The sequence below is a fragment of the Myxine glutinosa genome, chromosome 6 (assembly GCF_964187855.1).
Source record: "Myxine glutinosa chromosome 6, kmMyxGlut1.1, whole genome shotgun sequence".
NCBI lineage: Eukaryota > Metazoa > Chordata > Myxini > Myxiniformes > Myxinidae > Myxine > Myxine glutinosa.
Genome location: NC_136266.1, coordinates 135,755,485 through 135,770,710, shown reverse-complemented (window position 1 = coordinate 135,770,710; position 15,226 = coordinate 135,755,485). Strand labels below are relative to the sequence as shown.

General features: G+C 43.1%; 1 protein-coding gene across 5 annotated transcripts in view; it reads left to right on the top strand.

Moving 5' to 3' along the window:
• SACM1L (SAC1 like phosphatidylinositide phosphatase) overlaps positions 1-15,226 on the top strand; it is a 100,024-nt gene that overhangs the window by 73,565 nt on the left and 11,233 nt on the right. For all 5 annotated transcript variants that reach the window (XR_013623865.1, XR_013623866.1, XM_078780558.1 and 2 more), the window contains 3 exons: positions 4,975-5,043; positions 5,511-5,590; positions 12,215-12,313. Coding sequence is in view for 3 of the 5 variants with exons in the window: in XM_078780558.1 (XP_078636684.1) it covers positions 4,975-5,043; positions 5,511-5,590; positions 12,215-12,313 (248 nt within the window). In the remaining 2 variants the exon portion in view is untranslated. The remainder of the gene's footprint in view (positions 1-4,974; positions 5,044-5,510; positions 5,591-12,214; positions 12,314-15,226) is intronic.

Genomic DNA, 15,226 nt, shown 5'->3' with positions numbered 1-15,226 from the left:
TCCGTTTGTTCGAGCAGCCTCCGGAGGGCGCTCGTGTCATGCGCGTAGTTTGAAAGCCATCTGCAGTCTTCCGTGCCAAAACAGGAGCTTGTAGTTCGTACAAGCAGCCTTTGGAGGGTGCTCGTGTCATGCGTGTAGTTTGAAAGCCATCTGCAGTCTTCCGTGCCAAAACAGGAGCTTGTAGTTCGTACAAGCAGCCTTCGGATGGCGCTAGAGTAGCGCAGTGAGTCTCATAGCCATCATGAGACGTTCGGATACCAGCCAAGAACAGTCGCTCCGCGTTCGAGCGTATTTGCGCCATTTGTTTTGGCGGTCCGATGGAGCTCACCAAGGTCGAGCGCGCAGCCAGGGGCCCACGAGGAGGTACGCCGCTCATCAAAGGCGGGTGAGGCGCCCCGCTCTGTGCTCGGCCCTTTGGCCCAGCGATAAGCACATTCATTGTCGCGCGTGTTCGTTTGCCCCGCGCAGCCTTTCGGCACACTTTTGCAAAATGCCCTTTTGTTGAACACAGATGACATATCGCTTCCCGAGCCGGGCACGCCGATCGGGGATGTTGTCGATTCCCGCAGAAATAGCACGTAGCGTTTCGTCCGGGCTTTGGACCCGCAGCTGCAGCCGCCGCCAAGCCAGAATCATGGTCCTCCTCGGGAGAAGCCAGGGGTTCCGGCAGGGATTCCGTGTCGGCTTCCGTGTCGTCGGCGGTAGCCCTCTCCGGTCGGGCCTGATGAGAAATCCCCGCAGTGACGCGCGTGTGATCGTAAGCGTTAGATTGTTCACGGGCTGTAGTGTAGACGTGAGCCAGCCGTAAAGCCTCCGTGTACGTCAAGTCCTCAACCTCAAGAAGCCTCTGTCTAACGGTAGAAGACCCGATTCCTGAGACAAAAGAATCGCGTACAAGGTTGTCCTGTACTTGCTCGTGTGTCCGTACCTCCTGGGCACTCTCAGCGAGCAGACGTCGCAGCTCTTGTGCGTAGTGGTCTAGCGACTCTGTGGGCTGTTGAGTCCGCTTTGCGAGCAGATGCTGGGAATAGACCACGCTTCGCTTCTTAATGTAAATCCGTTTTAGCTCCATCACCGCAGCATTGAACGTCGTACACTGCTCGATTCCCCCTGTAGACGGTATGGTGTACTTTAGCTTGCAGTACCTGTAATTTTGTTTCATCAGTGACATCGCTCGTGTGTCCTGGGCTTTGAACTGATTGTCCAGGGACTTTAGCCAATGAGTCAGCTCCGAGCCCGCATCCACTGCTTGTGGGTCGGCGGAGAATTGCGGCACCTGGATCATCTTGTGTCCCGCCATGTCCACCTCGTGTCCTCGAGTGGACGGTAGACTGATTGAAATTAAGTGTTGTGAAAATCAACTAAGTCCACAACTTTGTCCCATAGGTAGGTTTAATTTCAATCAGATCTTTGGCATCATCCTGTAAAATACAATCATGCAATATATACACAAAGAATTAAGTTAAGCACCCCTACACAACGAATTAAGGTAAGCACCCCCTAATATATATTCTTTGTGTATATGTATACATTGGCATATATTCTAAGGTATGTGAGATCAAATAATGATTGGTATGACATTAGTTATTGACGTTATTGACGTTATTGACGTCACTTACACGTTATTGACATTACACGTTATTGACGTTATTGACGTTATTGACGTTATTGACGTTATTGACGCAAAGATCGCTAGAGGTCTTCTCAGAACAATGACTGTACGTTAGAAAACATAAACGTCATCCACACTGTCCGTGATGGACCTATAGCTCCATACTTAAATTGAGGTGAAAATATGCCTAAAATTCCCAAAAAATTTCACCTTAAATTATGCAGAATAAAATATTGAAAACGGCATGATTGTTATGTTTTTATGTGACCATAATATCACTTCTCCAGAAAATATAGCAATATCATGGGTATATTACACTGTTTTGACGACAACAAACTTGTAATGTGCGAGGTTGTAAAAAAACGGGGGGGGGGGGGGGGGGGTGCTTAACTTAATTCTTTGTGTATATATCAGGATCTTGGTATCATATAGGAAGGATTGATAATATTAGTCAAAGCAAGCAAGCCTAGAATATAAAAGGGTACGTACCATCCGAGTCTACATATCACAGAATAATGTCGCAGGAGTGGCCCGAAGTCGCGGACGTCCGAGGTCTTTTAGACGCCTCTCAGTGGTTTAAGCGAGCATCACACCTGGGTTCAACTTTGATACATTTTCACTACACTCCCGTATGAACTGAATCATGGCATCAACAGAACGTGGCTTGCGTGCGAAAACCCTGTCTTTTACACATCCCCAGAAAAAGAAGTCCATAGGGGTGAGATCCGGCGAACGTGGTGGCCAGTCAACGGCTCCCCGACGTCCAAACCCCCCCCCAATCCTTACTGTATACCTACTTTTGCAGCCCCCTGTATATATATATATATATATATATATATATATATATATATATATATATATATATATATATATATACAGTAGTGACCCCTAATTCCGAACGCCCCTCATCTCGAACTACTCTAATTCCGAACCGTAAATTCGAGAAAATTTTGTCCCTAATTCCGAATGTATTTCTATAACCGAACCGCCAACATAGCGTTAGCGTCGTTCATATTTCCCGCCGCGAGCGTCGAGATTTTGAAGGCTTTGAAGAACCTATTGTGCCTGCTATTGTAGCATTGGGTCAGTCCATGGGCTTGGAGGTGAGTGAAGAGGATGTGGAGGAGTTAGTGGAGGATCACAACAAGGAACTCACCACAGAAGAACTTCAGCACCTCCACAAGATGCAGCAAGAAGAAGTGGCAGTGGAAATTTATTCAGAGGAGGAAGAGGGAGCTAGTGGTAACATTTCCAGTGCTGAAATTAAAGAACTGTGCTTCCATTGGTCTAAAACACAGGCCATTGTTGAAAGGTGGCACCCTAATAAAGCAGTGGTTAACAGGAGCATTAACTTGTTCGGTGACAATGTGATTGACCACTTCAGAAAAATTAAGAAAAGTCGCCAACACCAGGCAACTTTGGAGAGGTGGTTCTCTAAAGAAAGCAAGCCTAGTGAGCCCCAACCCTCTACAAGTGGTGTTAAGAGACAAAGAGAGCAAACACCAGAAGCACAGTCATCTGATGTTAGCTTGGAAGGTGCCTCACCTTCCAAGCAATAAAACCCTCTCCCTCCTTCCTCCTCTCCAGCTTCCACATGCACCATCAGAACTCTCCACTAAGGTAAATGCAGTTATTTTCATGTTAGTACATTTATTTCTTGTTATTATTATTATTATTATTTGATATTTAGGGCATTTACTCATCTTATTTTACCTTGAATCATGTGTATTTGCAGTTAACAGTGTCTTGATAATGGATTTTTGGGGTCCAGGAACGGAAATTATGACGCTCATCCCGGTCGGAATCACCGAGGGTGATTCGTCAATGAAGTCCCAAATACCGACTTACTAACCCCGACCGCGAGCAGGGAAATAACTCCCACTCGAACCACGGATAAGATGGAATATTGCCGAGCGGTTAGCAATCCACGATCCGAGCCGTTAACAAATGACTAAACCCGATCCTGAGCGGTTTCGAAATCGTGCCACAGGTACTCAATTGGAAGAAAAGACAGAGGCGATCGGATTAGGAAAACCAAGAAGGAACAAGGTACATTTATTAACAAACCAAAAGAGGAAACGATAGGAATATACAAGAAGAAGAAGAAGAAGAAGAAGAAGCAAAACGACACAGGGCAGGCTTACCTATACAGTCTTAACTTATCATGACCCCAGGACAAACAGACAGACTCACACGGAATTGTAGTGGTAGGGGAGGAAGGTCCAGGCAGATGGTTCCAGGCTCCTCGTCCGGTCCCGACCCGTGCTATGGCGGTGATGGAAACAAGCCGGCAGCGCGTCGTTGGCGTTGACCGCGAGCGGACCTTACATATGCGAGGGGCTGGAATGCTGCGTACGTATAGCGTGCCAAATGCTCTCTCTCTCCCGATCAAACAAGGTCCGTATCAAACAGGCAGTTCGTAACAACAAGCTCTCTCGGCGCAGTTCTTCAATAAACAGTTTGTGCAATGCAATCCCCGGTGCAGTTCGTTACCATCGATGGTTCCCTGCGCAGTCCGTCATTGGGCTTGGCGCGTGCGCTTATATAGTGCGCTTATAGATCAATCCGCGCTTCATAGAGCCACGCCCGCCAGCGAGCTCACCTCAGCCCTGGTTGGTTAGCGAGGGCTCACCGGCTCAGCCCTTGACGGCTCGTTGACAGGGCCACGCCTCGTTCTTGGCACTCCGCCCCCTTCTTCTCCAAGCTTGACCGCGTGCGTAATGGCGTTTCCTGAGCGAACGCTGAGGCGGCTGCGGCTGGCAGAGGCGCGTAACAGAATTGGGAGGGACAAGCCCCGACTGTAGGGGCGCATACTGGCGTAGCTTGGAGAGAGAGCGGCTGGCAAAGAAGCGAATGGGGCCTATCTTATTTAATTAATGCAACGCAGATTCAACTATTGGGAACACAGCCTTATCTGAAACACATACTAAGTAAATAACTGAAAGTCCTATGGTGTCCTACGTGTTGCTGTGGCCTAACTATGGGTGCGACTTTTGACCTTTTAAATGATGGAATATTATTTACAAGTGTTATTATTTATTTACAAACGTGAGGGTTCTAAAACCACAACAATATATATATATATATATATATATATATATATATATATATATATATATATATATATATATATATATATATATATATATATAATGGGGATGTTTCTTCTTTGACAATTTAGTAAAAAATTTTGGACAATTCTAAGTTAGAAGATTGTTATAAGATTAGATACTTGTCTCTTGTTTGAACGTGGAGTGTGTGGTTGTGTTCATTTGCATACGTGTGGTTGTTGTTGTTGTTTTTCACTTTATAAGATTTATCATTTGCCTTTTTCTTGCTCTTTTTTTTTGTAACCCTTTTAGCTGGATGGCTTCCAGAGGCACTTTGATAGTCAGATTGTGAATTATGGCAAGCAGGTCATCATAAACTTGGTGAGTGACTGTTTTCATCTTCATTTTAAATTTGTTAAAGCAGGAATGGGAGAGGGTCGTGGTCTATGAGGGTCTATGGTCACTCATGCACAGGGATTCCTCCTGCATTGTTCTTCCTTTGGAATCAATGTGATATTTTTCCTACAAACCACCAAGGGTCTTTACTTTGCTTTAATGTATGAAGTGTGTCCACTTGGCCTGTAACCCCAGGGAAGAATAGGCTTCCTTTTTCGGCAGTATTTGCACCATTTAGCTGTTAAGGATATTATCCTGCATTGCTGTTACGACAGCATGTATAATTGTTTAATTGTCTTTCACTTTTTTTTCTGTTCTTGCATCTGCACTTACTAATAATGATGGTATAATAGAGGCATTTTTGCCAGCATTATGCTGTTATGATTGTGTGGTGATTGCCGATTGTTTTGGCATTTGTCTAAATGTATGACTGTAGTTTTTGTTGATCACAGGTGGACCATAAAGGCATGGAGAAAGGGCTGGAAGAGGTATTCCGTACATTGACAAATCGGCTTGGCAATGAATGTATTCGGTATGTGACACCATCAGTCGTACAAATCCACTGCTGTGAATGTCGCTGCATGATTTGATCTTTGAAGTTGGATTTGTAAAGAAACGCCGAAGCGTCAATTCCTTGTGCTTGAACTAGGTAGTTATTGATTAAATGCAAGGTGTTTGTAAAGAGTTTCTCCTTTGTGAAAAATCAATTCCAGCAACTGATTTAATGCTCACCCTCTCATCCGGTGACCACATCATATCCCTTGTCTAAAATTGCAATGGATATCCCTTTGTCATTCCAATTATCACCTTGGTTGGTAATGCACAAGAGGGTTAAGAAGCTTCATGATTAAAGGTTTATTTTTCTTGTTGGTTCTTTGGGGTTAATTCACTTGTCATGATCGTGTACTGTACAACACTGCTCCATGCTAACGCTGCACAAATATTTCGCCATGCAGATGGCTTTGTTGCTTGTTCTCGTTGGTACACTGGTACACGGTACAGTAACGTGGTTTTGTGCAGAATTTACAACTGGGGTCAATGGTGGAGTTGGGAAATTGAAAGGTCTTTTGTGTTTATTAAAATAAAAAATTCACCACTGATCCCTGGAGTTGATGACAATGATGACAGTTGATGACAATTGGGTTTTATTCACTTTGTTCTGACAGTGACCTATAACAAGGTTACAGGGAAGGCCACACTGCAGCATATTGAACACGAGGCCATAATTAATTTGCCAATAGTCTGGTAGCTAAGGGGTTGAACTATTTTTTTGAAATTTTATTTGAAATATTTTTATATTTGAAATAAATTTGAAATATTTATATTTGAAATATTTGGTTATATTTGAAATATAAGCAATTTTTAGACAACTGGATGGTTTTTATTTTTTTTCACAATGTTTTTTAAAATGGTTTTTTAATATTTATTTTTATTTATTTACTTATTTTTAAACATTTTTTTGATTTGGACTCTGGAGACTTTGTACATTGAGAAAATAGCGGGTGCCAACCTGGCATTTTTGGGCATTTTAAGAAAATGCCCGTTGCCATGGCAAACACACATTAATTGTGCATTTTAGAAAGTTGAATATCTCTGGACTTACAAATGATGTGATAGTGATCCAATATTTTCTTTGCCATGGGCTATTCAATTAACACAGCCAAGGTCATTGAGTAAAACTCAAGGTCAAGTGAAAAATGCACAGATTTTGCATAAAATATACATTAGAAATCTTGTGACCAGTTTAGCAATCGGAGAACAACCTACTTCTTCAGATTTGTCCACAGCACATTTCCTTAAAGAGGACAAATATTTAGTTGCCAAAATAACATTTACACGTAATTTCAATAAGACAGAGTGAAATCAACATTCATGGTAAATTGGTACCAACCATAGCTATACATTTGCAAATTGTCCTCACGGGTTAATCTCTATGTTTAACAGTTCCATGGACATGTTAACTAGGTCGAGGTTATGGGCTTAAGCCAAGGTCACCGATCAAGGTCAGTGACTGATGACAAATCAGCAGCTGCTTCAAACTGCTAAGTCAGCATCTCTCTTGGAAACATATACAGCAGTCACCACCAGTTTAGGCCAAATTGATGCACAACAGTGTGAATATGGAGGCAAAACCCATAAGTAAAGTCAAAGTCAAACAGACTGTTCAATTGCAGGTAAAACCTTTCCCAACAAAATCCTAACACATCTGACATTAATGTTCCAATCCTTTAGAAATGGACTGAACGGATTTGATGAAGCATTGTTTCTTCCTTTGCTCAGAGACAACGGATGTCATGCGGGTAAATCATCTTACTAAAATACACAATTTGGTGTCTGTCTGTCTGCCTGATACATTCGGTCTGATACAAATGCATTCGGTCGTTACTTATCCAATCTCAACCGAACTTGACAGGAGGACTAAGGGTCACCCGATGGAGGTTGTCGCGAATTAATTTGCCTCTCTCCCCAAGGGGGTTTTCTGCCGTGGGTTTATCAATGTTGAGGTGTATATTCGTGTTAAAATAGCTTGTCCTGGCGTTTTTCCAAGGTCATTTCTAATAGCATAATTCACTTGGCAACCGCTCTACAAGAAACTGGGTAACTGAACACACCCCCGACGTGCTTGAGGCCCGAGCCTAGATTTACTGTAATCTATATACCCCAGAGAGTATAGTAACATTACCTTTCCTGCCACTCCCGTATGGAATGGGTGTACTCGTATTTTAAATGCATGATATAACTTCAGCACGATTTTGGTCAATTGTAATCATGTCTCTGGATTCTCAGCCTCGTCATCAGAAGTATAATCTACTGTTCTTGTACATTCATTGCAGCTTCTGTTCCTGCTTCACATTGCATGTCGACTTTGCTGATGCGCATGAACACCTTGAGATGACTTGCGGTTTTCACAACTGCACCTGATCAGTTTCAAGATGAAATCTGGTGCTGGTGATACGTTGTTCGGAAGCATGACTGGTAGCAGGGTTTATTCACTTTGATCTTTGTCTATCCATACTTAACTGGATCTAGTGAGGGAGGACGTCTTTCTTTAGAAGTTGGTTCCATCATTCGTGAGCATTAAAGTTATCTTCTCTTGTAAAGGTCGAGGAGCAACACAAACGTGTCTGTGTCATCTGAAATTATTTTAATGTGGGTGTCTGCTCTCCCACCTCTGCAAAGGACACCAATTGATGAATCATTATCACATCGGCCTTTTCCTGAGTATTCACTCAGCCTTGTCGTTTGATGAGCAAGCCAACGCTGATTTCAGTTGGTCATGTCCTGTAACCACCAACTTGTGCCTGAACATGTTTAGTTGTTCTCTCCGCTCTTGCAAGTACTCGACGATCGGACTGATTAGTTGTACCTTGTTATAGGTCACTGTCAGAACAACTTTCTTCAATGGCAACTGCGTAGAGAACGAGAGTTTATGTCGCCTGCTTGCCTCGTTATATCTGGCTGCTCGAGTCACACCTTTGATGCTGTCATCCTTGTACCTGTCAAACACATCAGAATCTTTCAAACTGCTGGTGATGTATGAGAGAATATTGTCTATGAAGTCGCTTACTCTCCCATTTTTGGCCGTTGCACAATCCACAGCATTGCAGATCCAACAAGAAAGAGCAATCAGAGATTGCAGACCCTCGCCATGACATGTTTTCAGTGTTTTTTAAGGCTTTTGTGTTAAAATAAATATGACGGCCGAACCACGTGACTGATGACGTAATTTTTGTTTTCCTCCACCAATTTATGCCGACGTGACGCTCAAGAAATTTCATCTTGATTGGATGAAGTTTTGTACTTGTCAAATTATGACGTCATAATGGAGGCACCTATGACATCATCATTAACATATTTATTTTATTCCCCATGGAGAGGTCTTTACAATGAGCGGTCTCAATTTTTTCGATGCAGTGCTTTCGGAGATATAGAGGTGCAAAATTTTTCGGTTTTTCCATGATGGTGCGGTGCCACATGAGCTATGACATCATAATTATCATTAAAAAATTATACAAGTGGAGGTGCACCTATGGTGGAAATTTCCTGTCAATCGGACCAACGGTTGCAGAGAAAATCATATTTATTCTATGCGGAAAATCAAACAAAAAAAACAAACAGATTAAAATTGACAATCTTGATCAAAGCTCGGGTTAATAGGATGTAAAATCAAGACCCTCCATTCACCATCACTCTTTCATTCCTCTTTTCTCCCGCCTCGGGAACAAACTCCCTCACTCTCTTCAATCCCACTCCTCCCTCCATGTCTTTAAAACGGCTGTTCACCACCATCTCTTATCTTCCCCCATCCAAAACTTTGATCTTTCCTACCCCCTGTTAATTCACCCCAGATCCACTTTTTTGAAATACCGACTTCTTTCCTGGAAGTCCTAGCAGTGTCCGTGTTTTTTTTTTTTTTTTTTTTTTTTACCTCCCCCCCCCCCCATTCCCATGCCTCCTCCCCCCAAGCCCTCTCCCTCCCACAGATCTCCCAATGTCCCTGCTCTCCATCTTGTCTCCTGCTGCCTTTATCATGTTTTATGTTTGATGTATATACATGCTCGGCTCTCTGCTCACCTTCACTCTTTCATTCCTCTTTTCTCCCGCCTCTGGAACAAACTCCCACACTCCCTTCAATCCCACTGCTCCCTCCAGGTCTTTAAAACAGCTGTTCACCACCATCTCTTATCTTCCCGCATCCAAAACCTTGATCTTTTCTACCCCCACTAATTCACCCCAGATCCACCTTATTTGAAATTCCAACTTCTTTCCTGGAAGTCCTGGCAGTGTCCATATGTTTTATACCTCTCCCACCCCTCCCCTTCCCATGCCTCCCCCCCCCCAAAGCCCCCTCCCTCCCACAGATCTCTCGATGTCTCGATGTCTCTCGGTCCCTGCTCTCAAATGTTGTTTGTGTCCTTCCCCCTCTCCCCCCATCTTGTCTACCGCTCCCGTTGTTATATGTTTTATGTGTCGGTTTGTCTTTGTGTGATTAATGTTAGCTCTTTCACGAGCCTCGATCTTGTATACCAAAAAAAAAAAAAATGTGTCAGTTGTCTTTTTGTGACCAATGTTTTACACGCGCCTCAATCTTGTATACAAAAAAGAAGAAGAAAAAAAGGCAATATTTCAGATGAAAATTTATGATTTTAGACGTTTGACCTTGAGTTGACCTTTGAGCTCAAAAATAGTTTGTTTCTCTATTTAGTGACTCAATATGCAAATGCTGTTCTATTTTCAAGTCAATCGGATGAAAATTGATGATTTTTAAAGTTTGACCATGAGTTGACCTTTGACCTTTTGACCGCAAAAATAGTACGTTTCCCAATTCAGTGATGCAATATGCAAATGCTGTTCTATTTTCAAGTCAATTGGTTGAACATTGACGGTTTTTCAGATGAAAATTGATGATTTTGGGAGATTGACCTTGAGTTGAGCTTTGCCCTTTTGACTTCCAAAAATAGTTGGTTTTCCAATTATGTAGTGACTCAATATACAAATGCTGTTCAATTTTCAAGTCAATCGGATTAGAAATGGCGATTTTAGAAATTTGACCTCCAGATAACCTTTGACCTCAAAATCAATAGACCTCAATTGTGACGACCTCTACAACCTGTACAACCTATTTTTCGACACTGGCCTCATTAAAGCCATTAGGCTGGGTGTTTTCATATTCTTTCATCACTCTTTGACCGATGGGCAATGCCTCGTCAATATTTACAGCGGCGCTTGCAATCTGCTTGCTCACTATCTGGACTATGTCCTCCTTTGGGTGACTGACAGGATCCCGAGGGTCAATTGATTCTTCTAACTTCAATCTGATTTTCTGTCTGCCGGTGGCATCTGCAGTGATATGAGCCTTCATCTCCTCTGTGCAACCTCTCGTCATCTACCATGATTGTTGTGTCCTTTGCCAAGATGATTTATGTGACCTTGGCTAAATTTGACTCTAATCAGTGACCTTGGCTAAATTTCATAACCCTGAATTACATACACCAAGTACATAATACCATCAAGCATGCCAGTGAAGTACCATAAATAGATCACCTTGAACAATGGGTACACTTTCCAGATGTATTGCTATATTAAGTTCAAATTTATCATCAATGTAATTTGGATTATGTCTTATAGAGGTTACATATGTTGATGATGTCGAGTCTCCTCGGGCAATGATGGCATTGCCTTTCTATGGCTGGTACACATGGGTAAGTGTGTGGTATAGACGGGGATCGCCACTCCTCTCCGTCTCTCTGCTGGCCGTTGGTGAATTCACCCTCTTCCGCCTGTGCTGTTGGAGTCGAATGGATTCTCATCCACCAGATGTGCAGAGCCATCTGCCATTTAAACCGCACGGCTGCGCACCATTACCCTGGTAAGGGGGGCTGACGGGTACTACACCTTGCCCACAGGTGACCTCGGGTTATGCAAGGCAGGGGCATCCATCTCCCTGAGGTATCAGAAGACACCCGCATACCCATAATACCCAGACACCCACATACCTGCATATTGCTAGTATGTTACTGTGGCAACTGAACATTGTTTCTCTTTGAGGAAGCTTTTCTTTTTCTGTGAGTGAATGCAGATACATCAGAGACAAAATAAAAGTTCTCTTATGAATGTTAAACTGGTAAAAAAAAGTTTTCAAACTATATTTTATGCAGAAACTGAATTTTTAACTTGACCTTGAGTTTTTCTCAATGACCTTGACTTCAAATCACCTTGGCGAGTTGTCTAAATTGGATGGCATATATCAAATAACATATGAATGGGCACTTGGAATACGATCATTTGTCGGCCCAGAGATATTAAACTTTCTAAAATCCACAATTAATGTGCAGTATGTGTTTGCCGGGGCAACGGGCATTTTCTCAAAATGCCCAAAGATGCCAGGTTGGCACACGCAAGGTTCTCGATGTTACAGGGTCTCGGGAGACCGAGGAGACTTAAGAAACCATTGTGGGACCTCCAGTTTGATGTGCTGATCTGCATGTTGCAAACTGCTTTAGCCGGGTGTACAAAGTCGACCTTTTAACCAACAACATAAATCTGTTTTCTGATTCTCTAAATACAGAAATGTGAATGTTTTTGGGTTTTTTTGGGAGTTTTTATTTTTATCATCACCTTTGTGCCCTCTACCGTTTTCACTTTTATCTCTCAGTTATGAGTCATTTGACTTCCACAAGGAGTGCAGTAGAATGCGGTGGGACCGACTGAAGATTCTAATCGACCACGTTGCCCCCCAGCAGGACGCAATGGGGTGAGGCTAATTCATCTTCACCAGCTTGGCCATATGATGGCAGATCAGTTGATGATAGATTTAACCTGATGTTTTTGTAAAGGCCTTACTGAAGCAGAATCGGCTTCGCAATGAACCAAACTGTTGTTGTGGTGTTGTATTCACATTGAAGTCTGAGACAATGGTCCGAAGCTTATCGAGCTGCATCTGTAACATCGGGTTTCGCTTGAAGAACCTGGCACAGCTCCTTCAACTTCCTTGCACATTGGCATTGAGACCTGACCTTCCACACTGAAGATACCAGTAGTGATTTAACAACACGTTGATGTAGGAGTTTATTTGTGTACTTGAACACTTTTGCACATTTTACGGATTCATTCAAGTGTCCTTGGTGTGAGTAATAAACCATGGCCAAATTGACCACCGGATTAAGCCGATGTGGCTTCGGGTTATTATTACCTCTGCCACTGAAGGTGGATGGAGGTTATGTTTTAGCCCTGTCTCTGTCTCTGTCAGTGAGCAGGATATGTCAAAAGGTTATGGACAGATTCGGGCCAAATTTGGTGGACGGGTTGGGTGTGGAACAAGGACTAATTGATTAGATTTTGGTTCAGGTCCGAATCGAGATCCGGCCTATCGGTGGGATACAAAACGTAAACTGTTCAGCCTGGCGGAGGTATGCGCTCTACCGAGAGCCTTTCTAGTTTTTACTGAGTTAATCAGTCTGAGCCTGGTGTTGGCTTAGCGGTTAGGGTGCCGGCTTGGGATCCTAGGATCCTGGGTTCGAATCCCGGTCGATCGCTGAATTAACGCCAGGGGGGTTGACTCGGCCTGTCATCCTTCCGAGCTCGGCAAATTGAGTACCAGCTTGCTGGGATGAATGATCCCGGTGTGTACCCCGGTTTAGAATAGGTACACCGTATCCCTGCGCATCGTAAGAGCGTGACCAAGGGTTGGCGTCAGGAAGGGCATCCGGCCATAAAAACATTGCCTCAAACAGGGAACCATGATTGTCATGGGGCCCGCAAGGCTAACCCCCACCATAGCGGGGAAAATGGCCTTAAAACGATCATTCATTCACTGAGTTAATCAGCTTTTGTCATCATGAAAGACTATCTTGTACAATATATGTTTTAACAAAAGAAATGCTTTCTCATGAATCTTTTCAATGATGTGCATGTGTGCTACTTTTGTCTTCCGAAGGGACAATGCATTCACTTCTGGGAATGCACAGTATAGCATTGTTGTTACCTCAGCCACCAAAGGTGGATGGAGGTTATGTTTCCACCCCTGTCTGTTTGTCTGTCTGTCTGTCTGTCTGTGAACAAGATATCTCAAAAAGTTGTGGACAGATTCGGATTAAATTTGGCAGAGAGGTAGTGTATGTGACAAGGACGAAATGATTAGATGTTGGTGAAGATCCGGATTCGGATCCGGCTAGTAGAATTTTTGAAGTGATTCTTTACAATTGAGTGATGGGGTTAAAACTGATGCATAGCACGATATCTCAAAAAGTTGTGCACGGATTAGGACGAAACTTGGTGGACCGGTTGTGTATGTGACAAGGACAAATCGATTTGATTTTGGTGAAGATCTGAATATGGATTCGGATACGAGAATTCTTTAATTTTAAAGTGGTTCTTCACCATTTAGAGATCGGGTGGAAAGCGATATATAACATGATATTTAAAAAGGTTATGGACGATTTATGACTAAACTTGGTGGACGAGTTGGATAATGACAAGAACAAGCGATTCGATTTTGGTTCAGGTCTGGATCCAGATCCGGCTTATCAGTGGAATACAAAACATAAACCGTTCAAACTGGCGGAGGTATGTGCTCTACCGAGTGCCGTTCTAGTTTCTATTATGCTATTCATAATCCTGGAGTTGTAGATGTTCATCTTTTTCGGACCAGGCAGAATAGTTAGGTAATTTCAAGGATTATTGTGGAACTGTTGTATATGACCTAATATTGTATCCCGTATGGTTGCTCGTCCTTTGGGGGCCACCACTAGATGGCGACTGGCATCAGCCCCACGGCTGGTTAGGACAGGAATTTTGAATTTGGGCATGTTGCCGGCACACTTTGGCCAACGATTTGCAAAGGCCACGCCTCTGGAAATTTAACGTCCACCAGAAAATTCTGGCAGACGGGACCTTGGCTTAACATCACGTCTTGTATACGGACAGTATACTCATTAATGCAACACCATTTTAATGTGGATGCTGTCTGTAGTCATTTGTTAGTCATATTATGGTCAAACAAGGCAGACTTTGGCCAATTCAATTTCTGATTGAGAGTGTGTGGGAGTGTTTCAGTAAAAGTAGTGTGAAGTGGAGGATGTAGGGAGGGAAAGAGGGAAGTCATCTTGAGTGTATGTGTGGGATTGAAGAAATGGATTGAGGAGGCTGCTGTGTTGCAATAGATGTTTAAACACAGATAATCCACCATTTTTGCAGTTATTGCCGACTCACTAGTTTAAATTTCCACCAAGCTGCTCAACACGGTGCAGGTAATGGTTTCCCTTCTTAGCCAGAGATGACTGTTGACATGTGACATGTGAATACTTCTGTGTACGAATTTGTTTTGACGAAATGCGGAATTTGGCCATGGTGTCAGCAATGCCTCAGCGACACTTTGTGGTATCTTTAATGCCGACCAACTAATGTTCGATTGTGGCGTTTTGCATCGCTCGATTATTCGACTTCCTCTTTCCTGTATCACTTGCATTACCTAACCATTGAGTTTCCTTGCACAATTTACCACCTGGGCAAATACAGGATTATACCTCGCACACAGTTGTAGCTTCGTGATTTATTGAGCTCAGCCTACAGTTGCTTTTATAGTGTTTTTGCCATTTGAAGATTGAGTGTGGTGTGTGATGGTATTGTTACGGATTTGTCACTTCCGTCTTTGTGGTTGTCATCCACT